Below are 13,971 nucleotides of genomic sequence, written 5' to 3'. Positions count from 1 at the left end.
TAAGGATGAGTTAAAAATAGGTAGGGTGCAAATAAGAGTGCAGTTTTAAATGACAATAAAGTTAAGGAGTAAATTGATAATAGCATAGAACATACAATACAAAGGAGAAGTAAGATAAAAGTGAAAAAAGTAATAACAGTTATAGGAAAAAGGAAAAGTAGCAGTAGTAGTTAAATGTATAGTGAAATTGCTTATCTTAAATAGTTCGCAGGAAAAGTCCGTGATAGCCGTGATATATATAATATGTTTATATGATGAAGTAAGTTAGTGTAGAATGTTGACTATAAAGTCAAAATAGTCAAGTCATAATTTACTAATTATTTACATGCCTTTTTACTATTCTTATCATCATTGAAATTCAAAGTAGTAATTTGTCTTTTAGACTAAATAATTTAGACATATAGTTTAAAAGTTATCACGATAAGAATGATTTGACTGCGGCTATATTAAAACACATGAACATGTGAACGTTAGTTACTATCAGTTGAAGGTATAGTATTTCGGGTACATATTGGAATGTCATGTTATTTTTTAACGCGGCTGAAACCGCGGACACAACTAGTCATACATATGTATGTCTTTCCTTAGGGAAGTCTGATAAAATCCGAGTCATATTTAGTAAATAACATTGGACAACCGATATTAGGTATATTAACACGTTCACTGCAGATAGTTGATATTTTTTATAAGGATGGGACCATCATTTAATGAATGCAAAAAAAAAACAAAAAATACAAGTGACTTTTATGTCACTACAAAGTAAAAACTAATTTAAATAAATGATAGTTTAGTATATAGTTCTGAACTCGGCGCTCAATATAGATATTTCGTTGAATAACGAAATAAACACCGTGTCCAATAAGTTCCATCAGAGTGAAAGAGTCTAAAGTTTTTCATTAACTGTATGTGGTTAGGAACTTTAAATACTGTGAAAGCACTTAATGGCTCATTTATATGTTTTAGGTGGCAGGCACCTCTGCATCATCAGATCTAAGGAGTTGAAGGTTAAAATCTTCATCATATGACTCCGTCTAGTAACTTCATTACATACACATAAGCAACAAATGTATAACTTCTATACTTTAGAAGGGAGGCACCACTGCATCATCAGGGTTGAAGGTTGAAGGTCAAATTTTCCATCATATAACTTTGCTACTCAGGGACCTTATCGCATATTCGTAAGCTCCAAATGCCTAACTTCTATGGTTGAGGCAAGAGGCACCTCTGCGTTATCAGGGTTGAAGGGTTGAAGATCGAATTTTCCATCATATATCTCTGCTTATCAACCTTATTAAATATTCGTATACTCCAAATGCATATCTTGTATGGTTTAGGCAAGAGGCACTTCTGCATCACCAGGGTTGAAGAGTTGAAGGTCGAATTTTCCATCATATCATGTCAATCCAGATACTCAATGTTCATTTAAGTTTCACGAGAATTGGGTGGGCAGAAGATAAGTTATCATAAAATATGTAAAAAGCAGGTAGTGATAATGAGTTCCACCCCATAACTCAAAGTTCTAATCATCAGATCATCATTATGTCAAGGTACGAAAGTACCGCAATAAAACACCCTTTCAAATGAAAAATAAAATTGAAATTGCTTAAGAAATATTCAAGTTATTCAAGTTTATAATAAATCCAGTTTTTCCAATTTTCCAGGAAAACTGGGGGACATTTCAAATTTCCACGAAATGGGACCCCTTGAAACGCAGCATCGCGAAAAAATCGTTGGATACACATAAAATATATATATAAATGTCTAGAGTCTAAGATAACCTCTCTTGTTTGGGAAGTCGGTTAAAAATATGTGAAAATAAATTATATTTCAATTTTAAAAGTTGGTTGAACTAGTAAGGTTTATGCAGAAATTCAGACTAGCTAGGCAGCCGTGATCGGCTTCAGATAGGATCTGTTTTATATGGAGTAGCAGACGGCCATGCAGTCCACCTGATGGTAAGTGGCTACTGCCGCCCATGGACATCTGTAATCAACCCCAGATAAGATTCCTACCTGACGCCGGCCACAGATGCGCCGCTACCCCTGAGGACTCAGTTGGAACGCCTCGGCAAAGTATGTCTCCCTTATCATACCCTTCAAACCAGAACACAGCAGCGCTTAACACTGCTGTTATTAGGTAGAAATAGGTGTGCTTAATAGGTAATCTACATAATGGTACGAATATGGACGAAAACTCTGAAACCCCGTCTTTTGATAAGCACAACAATAGCTGGCGGCTCAAACACCGACACCGACGCACCCGGCGGGGTCGTTTGTGGATGATACGCAGTGACGTGTTAAACTGAGAATTTAATTAACAGATAATTTGTTTACATAAAAATAGTCTATAAATTAAAATACTCGTACGTTAAACGCTTAGTTTGATTTACATTTTCACTGACTAACTACAGTAATTTGTCGTATTGGTAATATATATATTTGTTCAAAAAAAATGAAAACTATTATAATAATAAGTTCATTATGTTTCGTCGGCGGTAAGTTTATGTTTTTATACATTTTTGGCCTATTATATTTTAGTAATTAATGTACAGACAGCTTCGTTAGTAAATGAGCAGATCAAAATTCCAAAAATACCTATACACTACTACTATTCAGCTACTTTTGACACTGTAGCGTTCATCTACTTTTGAAACTTTACGACGTTCATCTGATCATGGCGCTAGTTGCGTTTAGCTACTTTTGAACGCGTGTGTTTATAGGTATTTTTGAAACCTTCATCTGTTCATCTACTTTTGGGGCTGGCTGTATGTATGGCTCCTATACTCGTTTGTGTCGGAACAAGTTATTTATCTGTTAGCGTAGAATTTCTCATTAGTGTTATATTAGACTAGACTGTAATTAATGCGTGGGAGTGTGACCGGACCTCTACCCGCTAAAACCTCCGAAGACAATTCCAGCATCGCCACTGAAACGCAACTGGCGTCCCGAATCCGATGTCCCTTGCCCATCATCACCATCCACCCATTATTGTCTCTGCTGGGCACGGGTTTCTTCTCAGAATGAAAAGGATTAGGCCCTAGTCCACCGCGCTGGCCAAGTGCGAATTGGTAGACGTCACATACCTTTGAAAACTATTTTTTAAGATTTCTCAGATATGCAGGTTTCCTCACCATGTTTCCCTTCACCTTCTTAAACTCTAGGCTTTCACTCACTTGGCCAATGTTTGACAATGCCTGGGCAGTTGGAGCTTCCACTCATAGAGCTCATATGTTTATTATCGTGTTCCAAAGTATTTTTAGTCTGTAGATTGTGAATGTGAATTATTTTATTTAAAAGTTGAACGTTGTTTATAAACTGATAAAATACATAAAGAAACGGGAACAGAAATAATCCATAACATTATTTTTAAATTACAAACAGATACCCACTTCCATTTTAATTGATATATAAAAAGCTAAAAGCTTTGTGCAATGTGATATTTTTTTAGATTCTTATAATCGACATAATTTGACTCGTTTGTTACTTCTAAACAGACTGGAGCTCTTAGAACTATTATCATTGTAATCAACACATACCTGACGCCATAATGAAAGCATTCGGATGTATCATTAAGAACAGGAACCACGGCTTTCATGGGGAACGAAACTTCGTTCTTGTTACTCATTAATCCCCATCCAGCAATCGTACCCATTTTGTTGGCTATGGACACGGCGCGTAGCTCATTCGTTGTCGGCAAGCAAATTGGAGCAACATTATCTGAACAAAAAAAACCCTATGTATATGTTTGAAGGTGGTAGAACCTTTGTGGTTCGACTCCGGCGGCACCACCGCCACACCTATTTCTACCTAATAACAGCAGTGTTAGGCGCTGCTGTGTTCCGGTTTGAAGGGTGTGGCAAGGGAGACAGACTTTTCCGAGGCGTTCCAGCTTAGTCCTCAGTGCGAATTTCGAGAAACGGTTTTCACTATTAGATAGGTTTTTCCACGGAGCACAAAAGTTACACAATTTAATTGAGTACTAAGCACCTTTTACTGGTTAATGCTTTAAAAATAGTGGAGTTGACGAGAACAGATCTTGCTTGTTCGAGTACAGTACGTACGGCGATCCGTAGAATATTCTGACTGATAAACTGATATCTTTATCAGTCAGTTGGATCATAATAAAAAACAAACTGACGGCTAGTGCACCAAAATCGTGCAAATAAGAACAAGTTATTTTGTCCTTATTTCAAGGTCATATTCAGTTTGTTGAGCCAGTGAAACGATGGAACTATAAATTGGTTCTTTATAGGTGTTTTTTTTTTAATATAGGAGTAGTAGATGAGCATAAAGTCCACGTGAGTTCACGTGGTAAGTGGCTAGTGAAGAATTCGTCAGTCAAAGAAGCATCGCTATTTTTGAGGACTAAGTTGTATTGTCACGGAAAAGTATTTCTCTCTTACCACAACCTTCAAGCAAGAACAAAGCAGGGCTTAACTCTGCTGTTATAAGACAGTCGATGGTGGTATCTGCCGACATCGACATCTCTAACTAACCCCAGATGGGTTTAGTCCTACCTGAGATCATATATTCTGAGCTATTCTGAGCATTAAACTGGAAAGCTTCGTATACGTGTCATTCCCTTACCATACCTTTCAATGCGGAACACAGCAAGGCTTAACACTGCTGTTATTGGACAAAAATAGGTGTGCCGGTGGTGCCTCCGGAGTCGAATTACAAGTTTCTATGTATGTACTACCATCAAACTAAACGGCAACAACGCTTAACCCTGCCTTAAGCAGGAATAGGTGTGACGAATTGTTCAACTTTATTTTTATTTTTTATTTTTTACTAGCAACCCGCCCGCTCTTCTCACGGAGAGAATAAAATAAATTTCTATTTTTTTAGTAGCTTCTTGAAGGTGGCACCTTTGTGGTTAGACTCCGCCGGCACCACCGTATTTCTGCCTAATAAGGATTACTATTTGGTATCTATTCAAACCATTTTAATATGACATTAATTTTGTCTTCTTTTTAAATCATAAAAACAGTTATTGTGGAGTACGCAACAAAGATAGACGTATGCTATCGCGAGCTCATTTGTAGACATATTTTAAGGTCTACAATACTGTAGAACAGTATTTCTACTCGTAGGGTTCAGCCAACGTTTGCAAAGCCCAAAAATATGTTTATTTACGAAATCTGTAAAAATTTGTTTTTCAACTTTGTTATGCATGTATTATATACATATAAACCTTCCTCGTGAATCATTCTGTCTATTAAAAAAAGCTGCATCAACATCCGTCAGGCACTTTAAAAAGATCTGAGCGCACATGGGGACCGCAGCAGGAAGAGACTTTGTTTTATAATATGTAGTGATGTAGGTGTGTGGCGGTGGTTCCCGTCAATACTTTCTATCGAAAACTTATTTGCTTAGTGCTAGAAATGAGAATGGCTGGTATAATATGCGTCCCCTGTCGAACCATACAGGCTCTCCCAACTTTCTTGTGATTTACATCACACTGTGATCGAACAAAGCGGGTATGGAAGTAGTATAAGTATATTAAAACTTCTAAACTCGTACATAATATCATTTATTTGAATTTACCTCTGTAGAAAGCAAGTTACAACATAAATTTTATAATGTAAAATTATATATTTTAAATGTATCTTAATGTAAATATTCTTATACTCCAAATCTCAATTGATTATTCCTTAATATTATTTAGAATCCAGTTCATGTATTTCCTGACATCGGTATATACTTCTGGGGAATTTGAGCCACATGGTACAGGACCATGGGACAAGATCCCGTATTGGACGAACCTCTGGATGCGTCCATCCGTGGTATCAATCATAAGCGGGCCGCCGCCATCGCCGACACAAGTCTCATTATTTTTGTTTTCAGTGCAGAGTTGTGTGGAATTCTCAGGAACGTTCCTTAAAATATATGTTCTTATTATATAACGGGCAGTAATAATGGTATGTGCCTAATGTCGCCCATGGACATCTGATATCAAACTAATAAGATTGGTCTTATATAAGGTTGGCCACAAAAGCATATAACCTTAAAGACTAATTAATGTTCGGAAACAGTTTTAAAAAAAATATCAAACCGATAGTGTTAATAAATACATAAACTATCGGCAAAATGACTTCAGAAACCGGCCAGTAGAATTCCTTTGAGTAAGGTACCTTACTACACACTAACTCAGAATACAACAGTTATAAGGAATGGTAGGAATAAATGTTATAAGGAAGAGATACTGTCACCCAATTCTATATACAACAGACATAGATTAGTAATGATTACACTCTTTACAAGATAATGTAAACAGTTTTGACAATTGAAATTTTTTTCGTGTTTGAAAAATATTTAAAAAATGTAGTTTGTAGATCATTTACGAATGAAACGATATTTCTCCGCTTTTTCTTCTTCGATTTCGTGTTTTTGCAGTACTTAAAACTGCGCATGTCGGCATTGTTCCGCGTAAATTACACCATGACAGCCCTTAAATGGCTGACACATTTATCAGCTGTTTGAGCCATTTAATGGCTTCCTTCAATTAAAAGGCGGTGAGATATCTATACTTATCTATGAGAACAGGGATAAAATATGAAAGTCGATACAAGAATCGTTGGCAAGGCATCCATACCCCTCTACCGAAATGCAAAAAGTGCGTCACTCTAATTATATGTTGAAGATAGTTTCCTGGTTGAACTATAATTTCCACTGTAAACTGTATTTTACCCAAAGCAATCTTCGAGAACAGGGACCATCGCTTTCCGAATGATTGAAACTCCTTCATTACTTCCAAATAGACCCCATCCAGCTATTGTTGCTAGCTTATTTCCTATCGATCCAGAAATTTGTTCTTTGGTCCACGGTAAGCAAATTGGCCCTGCATTTTCTGTGAATGAAATAGACATAATTATAAAACAATAAGCCCCACGTAAAGTAAGCGTCTTGGGAACCTTGGCCAAAGACAGTGATGGCGACAATTTATTATGGTAGTGTTTTTGTATTTTTTATATTTTTGTATAGTATAAGTAAATTTTGTAAGTAAGTGATTTTATATTTATAGTTAAATTATTATTTTTAATTTTCTGTAAGTTTAATTATAATTGTAAATATTTATCAGTTAATAAAAGTTACAATTCTAACTTTAAAAAGAAAAGAAAAAGAATAAGCCCCATTGTATAAAAATACAGCCTATTTTAATTCCACAATTTAGACGTATCTAACGAAACCTTAAATATTAAAATAAGACAATTGTTTGGGCTATAGGGCGTGACAAAGAATGAGACACACATCATCATCATCATCATCATCAACCCATTACTGTCCCACTGCTGGGCACGGGTCTCCTCTCATAATGAGACACATATACTTAGTTATATATGCTCGGTAAAAAATCCCTTTGCACGAAGAGTTGGGTAAGAACATTGAACCAGAACCAAATAAAGGTCTATCTATTTAAATTTCTTTTCTACTACTTTCTAATTTTTCTGTTTCCTTGTGGAATAAACTACCTCATCGTTTCATATTCCCTTTTCTAACTTCATACGCACTTATACCCCAGATAGTACTAGATATTCCTACCTGAGGTCGACCACAGATGCGCCCCAGATCCTGAGGACTAAACTGGAACGCCTTGAAAAGTATGTCTCCCTTACCACACCCTTACAAACCATAACATAGCAGCGCTTAACACTGCTGTTGTGAGGCAGAAATAGATGTGGCCGTGGTGCCGCCGGAGTCGAACCACAACGACTTCTTCACCACCTTCAAATTTCCAACATTTTCCACCCCAAGTATATTAGGGTAGCATATACCGTTTAAGATCTGTTCACACAGTGTTATGTTAAATTTAAACAATGGCTAAATATTGATTAAATATGGCTAACAGTGCTTACTAAATGAAAAATCGATTGGTTCCTGGACACGTAACAAGGCAATATTGTGTTCGAAGTTAGGTGGCCCTTTGTAGTCTTTGTGGACAATTGCCTCTTCCACTCGTTTATCCTGTAATATTTATAATGTATAAACCAATCATATAAGTGTAAAGATTAGGGTTATGATAGGGGAAGAAATACTTTGAAACCTTTCGTGTAGTACAGACTAGTGATTTTTTATTATATGGAGTAGCAGACGAGCATGCAGTCCGCCTGATGGTAAGTGGCTACTGCCGCCCATGGACATCTGTAATCAACCCCAGATAGGATTAGATATTTCTACATGAGGCCGGCCACAGATGCGCTGCTACCCCTGGGGACTAAGCTGGAAGGCCTCGGAAAAGTCTGTCTCCCTTACCACACCCTTCAAACCGGAACACAGCAGCGCCTAACATTGCTGTTATAAGGTAGAAATAGGTGTGGCGGTGGTGCCGCCGGAGTCGAACCACAAAGGGTTCACCACCACCACCTTCAATTCTTGATCTGGTCAGTCCATCGCATGGGACAATGTCTTGTACACAGGAAATGTTGAATGTCGATTTTGGGTAGGTAATACATCGGGTAAACATTTAAAGGACGTAAGTTATGTTTCATTATCAAAGTATGTAAGATGCTTTAGTTACTGCTGTCAAATGACAACACCGATCGCTTACCTGAATATGATTTTCACAAACATCGCCTACGCAATCATATTCCTGTTCTAAATTGTATTCACCAATACGGACACCGGCTATTTCATTATTCATAACACAAGAAGCAGCTGTGAGTACGTAGCGTGAATTTATGACGGTCCCGGCACACCGAAATTGTAAGCTGCCATCTGAAAATAGAAACTTTAGTTAGGTTAGGTTAAGTTTGTCCCTGTAGTTCCGGGACTAGAATAGGGCTACGGTAACTCCTGTCTGTCGTAAGAGGCGACTAAAAGGGGGCTTCCGGGGTTGCGGGCGGCAAGAGTGGGAGCTCTAGCCGTCCAGTAAGCGATCCCGGGAAGGACGGCGGTATGTGTGGTCGCATAGCGTCGTGTACACCAAATGGTGCGGGAGGAGCGAAAACTGCTCCCCCAGGGCAGAGCCCGATCGGGGCATCGCGCTTGGAGGACTCCGGTTGCGTTCCGTCGGAGATCCCGGAGTTCTCCAACAAGCGTTGAGGACGGCCACCGGGGGGGGTTTAGTGCGGTAAGAATCCCACATAACCCGGCGTCGCTCCCACGTCGTCGGGTACCTTTTGAAGGTTTCCCCCTCATTAAGAAAAAAAAAAAGGTTAGGTTAAGTTAGATTAGGTTATGTTGTGGGCAGGCGCCGTCGGGACCGCGGACGAATGCTTTTAGCGTACCCGCAGTCCCGTCAAAGGGCGTGCAGAGGAACACCGTGGGGTTTTAGCCGGTAGGAGTCCGGCATATCCTCTCTGCTACCCCCGCTGAGAGGAACCCATGATGGGTTTCCCCACGAAAAAAAAAAGATTAGGTTATGTTATTTAGTTAGGTTAAGTTTTATGGTAGAACTCTCTGTGGTACCACCCCGGCGGCACCTCCGCCACACCAATTTCTGTATAATAACAGCAGTGTTAAGCGCTGCTCTTCTGAGTTGAAGGGTGTAAGGGAGACACACTTTAACGAGCTATTCCAGCTTAGTCCTTAGGAGTAGCGGCGCATCAGTGGCTGACCTTCGGTAGGAATATCCAACCCTATCTGGGGTTAATTGTAGAAGTCCACGACAGTAGCCACTTACCATTACGTGGACTGCATGCACGTCTGCGATTCTATATTATATAAAAAGGTTTCAAGAGTATTGTAAAGGAAAACATCGTGAGGAAACCTACATACCTAAGATATCTTTAAAAAAATCGAACTAACCTACCTCGGACTATAGCCTAACCCCATTCTGAGAGGAAACCCGTGCTCAGAAGTAGTTGACGACGACATTATAGGTCTAAATTGGTACATACTTATTTCGAGACTGATAAGCGCCATCCAAGGCAATTCGTATAAGGATATGCCAAGTCCTCCTAAAAGTCGTGAATAGTAGCTGACCCCGCAAAATGTTGGTAGTAGACGTAAGTTCGGGTGCTCCCGTTCTTGAGGCTTAAAGTCAGAACAGCATATCTGTGTAAAAAAACCGTGTGACTAAGTAATCTTAAGTTCGACTCCGGTGGCACCACCGCCACACCTATTTCTGCCTCTTAATAGCAGTGTTAAACGCTGTTGTGTTCTGGTGTGAAGGGTGTAAGAGACATACTTTTGTCGAGGCGTTCCATCTTAGGTCTCAGGAATAGCGGAACATTTGTGGCCGATTTAGGTACGAATATCTAATAATATCTGGGGTTGATTACAGATGTCCATGTGCGGCAGTAGCGACTTACCATCAGGTGGACTGCATGCTCGTTTGCTACTCCTATATTATAAAAAATAAACATCTTAAGAAGTTTTTGCCCAAGCATAAAAGATCGGTTGAAAGGGCACTAGGGCTCGCGTGCGTGCCTTACTGATCAATAACTCTTACCGATTCCTATAAGAATGATGTTGTTCATGAAATTAATCGCTCGAATAACTTATTAATTATGCTTAGTGGATATAATCTGTTTAAATATGCTTCGTAAAGTATTTTGACATCTGATCTTTCCTAGATACAAGTATTACAACTATTAGAATTTAATAATATCTACACTGGGATAATTTATTAATAATGCTTAGTGGTTATAAGCTATTTGAATATTCTTTTATGTGTACTTTATATACTATTAGAAATTAATTATCACTTGCTTTTAAACGTAAGGAAAATATCGTGAGGAAACCTTCATATTTGAGAAATCTTAAAAAAAAGTTTTCATAACAATGTTTCAAATTCAAATAAAATAATATATTGCCTGAAAATGAGTAGGTACAAATGATCGACGGTAATAGAATAGGTCCGCCAAATTCCACATGTCAAGGCATTCAATTTATAGGTACATACAAATCATTATTATATTAATTTAAAAGATTAGTCACAGTTAAAGTACAATTATTCATTAAATTCGTATGTAATAAAACGCATTGCAATATTTAATTACAATATAAAATATCAATAAATATGTCAATAATCAAAGTCTACCAATTCACACCTATTACTAATAATTCTTCTCATTCTGAGAGGAGACCCGAGCCCAGCAGTAGGACAATAATGCTATATTGAATATACTACATTGAAAGCAGCATATGGAAGTGCACTTGAAGGAACAAATTGCATTTGACCTTATCCAATAAGGGATTTACATGTTTTCGATAAAAGTAAAACAGTGGTGCGTCACTATGACTCAATAAGACCGGTAAGTGTGACAGAGAGCAAGGCGTCCTGCTTGCTCATATAACCCAATGAACAGCAACTTTTTAGGGTTCCGTACTTAAAAGGTAAAAACGGAGACCTATTATTAAGCCTCCGCTGTCTGTCCGCCTGTCACAGGGCTCTATCACCTAAACCGTAATAAATCGATACTTGATTACCGCTATAACAAAAAATACTTTTAAGTTTCCGTAATAAGTAGACAGTTCAATTTTTTTCAGTGCATGTACATCAATGGATGGAATAATAACGAATAGATAATAAAAAATTTAAAACATGAGAATTAGTTTTACGGCACCCCCGGGCCAGTTTTTTTTTTATAATATAGGAGTAGCAGACGAGCGTGCAGTCCATCTGATGGTAAGTGGTTACTGCCGCCCATGGACATCTGTAATCAACCACAGATAGGATTAGATGTTCCTACCCGAGGTCGGCCACAGATGCGCCGCTAGCCCTGAGGACAAAACTGGAACGCCTCGGAAAAGTCTGTCTCCCTTACCACACCCTTCAAAACAGAACACAGCAGCGCCTATCACTGCTGTTATTAGGTAGAAATAGGTGTACAGTTCAACTTGAACTTGGGCAATCTTTAAGATTAATAGTATAATTATTCCCTGTGCACGTTATTTATCGTGTGGGAAAGCCCGGTCTCCGACCGGTTCTTAATAAGTAACATTACCATTATCTTCATATCTTTTAGTCCGCAGTATGCCTGCCTCAACTTTTGTGTTGTTTCGTCATTTGACGTGTTCATAAATTTTAAGGCATCCTCACATTCGAGTACTGGCACACATTCATCGCATATCCCTGAAATAAAGTATTAATTATACTATTTCCATTTCTTTATTTTCTCGATGACAGTTCTTTGTAGTGTTGTGACCAAATAAGCGATGATATCGATCGCATATATTCATTATATGTATTTTGAACAAAGACAAATACAACAAAGCTTAAGCCGTGAGATAAATAACATTTTGTAAAAAAGGGTCTATTATCGTGTTTCGTTTATATATATAGTCCCTATAGTAATCATTATGTGTAGCATATGTCCATGAAGTACAGTATTATCTGTGTGACATTTTAACGTAAACAACACAAAATTACATGAGCGTCGATCTGTCATCGAGAAAATAAAGAAATAGAACTATAGTCTGATTCATAATTAGGTGTCCAAAATGTAAACAAACAAATGTCACTGTCAAAAATTAACAAGAAACAAAAACTTTAACAAACTCAACAAAAAATATAAAACTTTACAATTATTCACAATTTAACAAACGCGCTATGAAAACGATAATACATTCGAGTTTGATTACAATCACGAAAATGAATAACATCAGCTACGAAACTTAAAAATGACTGCACAAGAAATGTCTAAGGTTCCGATTGTGTTACCATTATCACATTTTAATTTTCTACCATAAACCTTGTTTTTTATTATTATTACTGTATGGAACGAAATTGAGGTAATATAAATATTAGAAAATTTGAATTGATCTTAATTTATTTAGATTATTATTTTATTATTGTTGTATTAATTTAATATTGTCAAAAATAAGAAACTACCATTTGAAACATATTTTCTTGATAGGACAACACCTTTGTTTACATTTTGGACACCTAATTATGAATCAGACTATAGTATAGGTATTATAGTATTTAGTAGTAGTGCGTTCGTTATTGAAAGCTTAGGATTCATCCATCAATGCATGGTATGGTGACCATACCGGTCTGATACATAGTGGGTTTCGGGTTCGATCCCAGGCCAGACAGATACCAGAATGATGAAATTAGATTTCTGTTCTAAGTATGAGTGTTGTGCTTTTATTTTGTGTATATATATGCATATATGTGGCACTCATCACGTTAATTTAATAAAATATTCGGTTTATTCAATATAATTGCGATCTTAAAAGATTACGTTATTTGTCAATGGAATAAATAATTTTAACATTATTATTAGAAATTCTTATATGCATTACTTTGATAAATGTGTTGGTTAAATTAGCAAACTGGCAACATTAATGACCAGTGGCGCCCCTACCACACGGACAGGAAAGTTTTTCGGACTATAGCACGATCGGTATATTTATCTGTGACACATCGGTAGTAATAAAATGTTTTAGTAACACCTAAAGGGCTCTTTAACTTCGATCAAGTAAATTAGTGCTCTTCTATCCCTTGTATAACATAATACTTATACCTAATGGTTTTGAGGAAAATATACGTAATGTGTATATAAGGAAGTACTTATAAGGAAATATTGTAATATTATAATATAAAACACTGATTTATTTCGTCGAAAACAAAATAATGTAAATGATTTATTATTCTCACGGTATCCTCACAAATAATGTTATTAAACACCATCAATAAACCATTCAGTTACGAAGAAACAAATAGGTAAAGTATAATAATAATTATAACATTGTGAAGACCTGTTGTTGAAAGAGGTGGATTTCCAAGAATATATACATATATGGAACGTATACTTACTCGGAACTAGTTCTCCCAGCACAGTTCCCGTTATGACACTTATTAACAATATATAATTCAACATTGTCCGAACATATAATTACAGTGACAGTGACTTCCTCCGAAGTCTGAGTACGACTGAAAGGGATCTCCGTTTGACTTCGTATGTATTATAATATAAACAGATAACCAGTAGGCTATCAGTAGAATATTAATTCCATTCGTATAAGTAAGCCTTCATAATTCGAATAGATCAACACAAATTGGTATTCCCGCTAAAGTCTT

The 13,971-nt window shown here is 37.1% G+C and overlaps 1 protein-coding gene across 4 annotated transcripts; it reads right to left on the bottom strand.

Annotated features, from left to right (window-relative positions):
* Positions 1-5,515: 5,515 nt before the first annotated feature.
* LOC140742905 (CLIP domain-containing serine protease HP8-like) lies at positions 5,516-13,861 on the bottom strand. 4 transcript variants are annotated; one of them, XM_073073973.1, is made up of 7 exons: positions 13,708-13,861; positions 11,891-12,018; positions 9,839-9,995; positions 8,548-8,714; positions 7,856-7,964; positions 6,690-6,849; positions 5,516-5,878 (listed from the first exon to the last, which is right to left on the bottom strand). In XM_073073973.1, exons 1-7 carry the CDS (start codon positions 13,769-13,771, stop codon positions 5,647-5,649), a joined length of 1,017 nt encoding a protein of 338 aa, XP_072930074.1. In that variant the 5' UTR covers positions 13,772-13,861; the 3' UTR covers positions 5,516-5,646. The 4 variants fall into 4 exon arrangements, with proteins under 4 accessions (XP_072930074.1, XP_072930073.1, XP_072930076.1 ...); XM_073073972.1 differs by lacking the exon at positions 13,708-13,861 and adding an exon at positions 12,479-12,883; XM_073073975.1 differs by lacking the exon at positions 13,708-13,861 and adding an exon at positions 12,469-12,487.
* Positions 13,862-13,971: the final 110 nt, after the last annotated feature.

This window comes from Epargyreus clarus, unplaced genomic scaffold, assembly GCF_041222505.1.
Source record: "Epargyreus clarus isolate Ecla_fem2 unplaced genomic scaffold, WU_Ecla_fem_2.2 ptg000006l, whole genome shotgun sequence".
In the NCBI taxonomy this organism is placed as follows: Eukaryota; Metazoa; Arthropoda; class Insecta; order Lepidoptera; family Hesperiidae; genus Epargyreus; species Epargyreus clarus.
The sequence above is the reverse complement of the archived record's forward strand: the minus strand, read 5'-3'. Positions and strand labels throughout refer to the sequence as shown.

Excerpts from the sequence above, each read along its gene's own strand:
- LOC140742905 (XM_073073972.1), bottom strand. The coding sequence starts at position 12,548 with ATGTTATTCATTTTCGTGATTGTAATCAAACTCGAATGTATTATCGTT. Across the intron at positions 8,715-9,838 it reads GCTTATCAGTCTCGAAATAA|ATGGCAGCTTACAATTTCGG; the intron begins GTATGTACCAAT and ends TTCTATTTTCAG. Across the intron at positions 5,879-6,689 it reads GTTCTCGAAGATTGCTTTGG|GAACGTTCCTGAGAATTCCA; the intron begins GTAAAATACAGT and ends ATATATTTTAAG.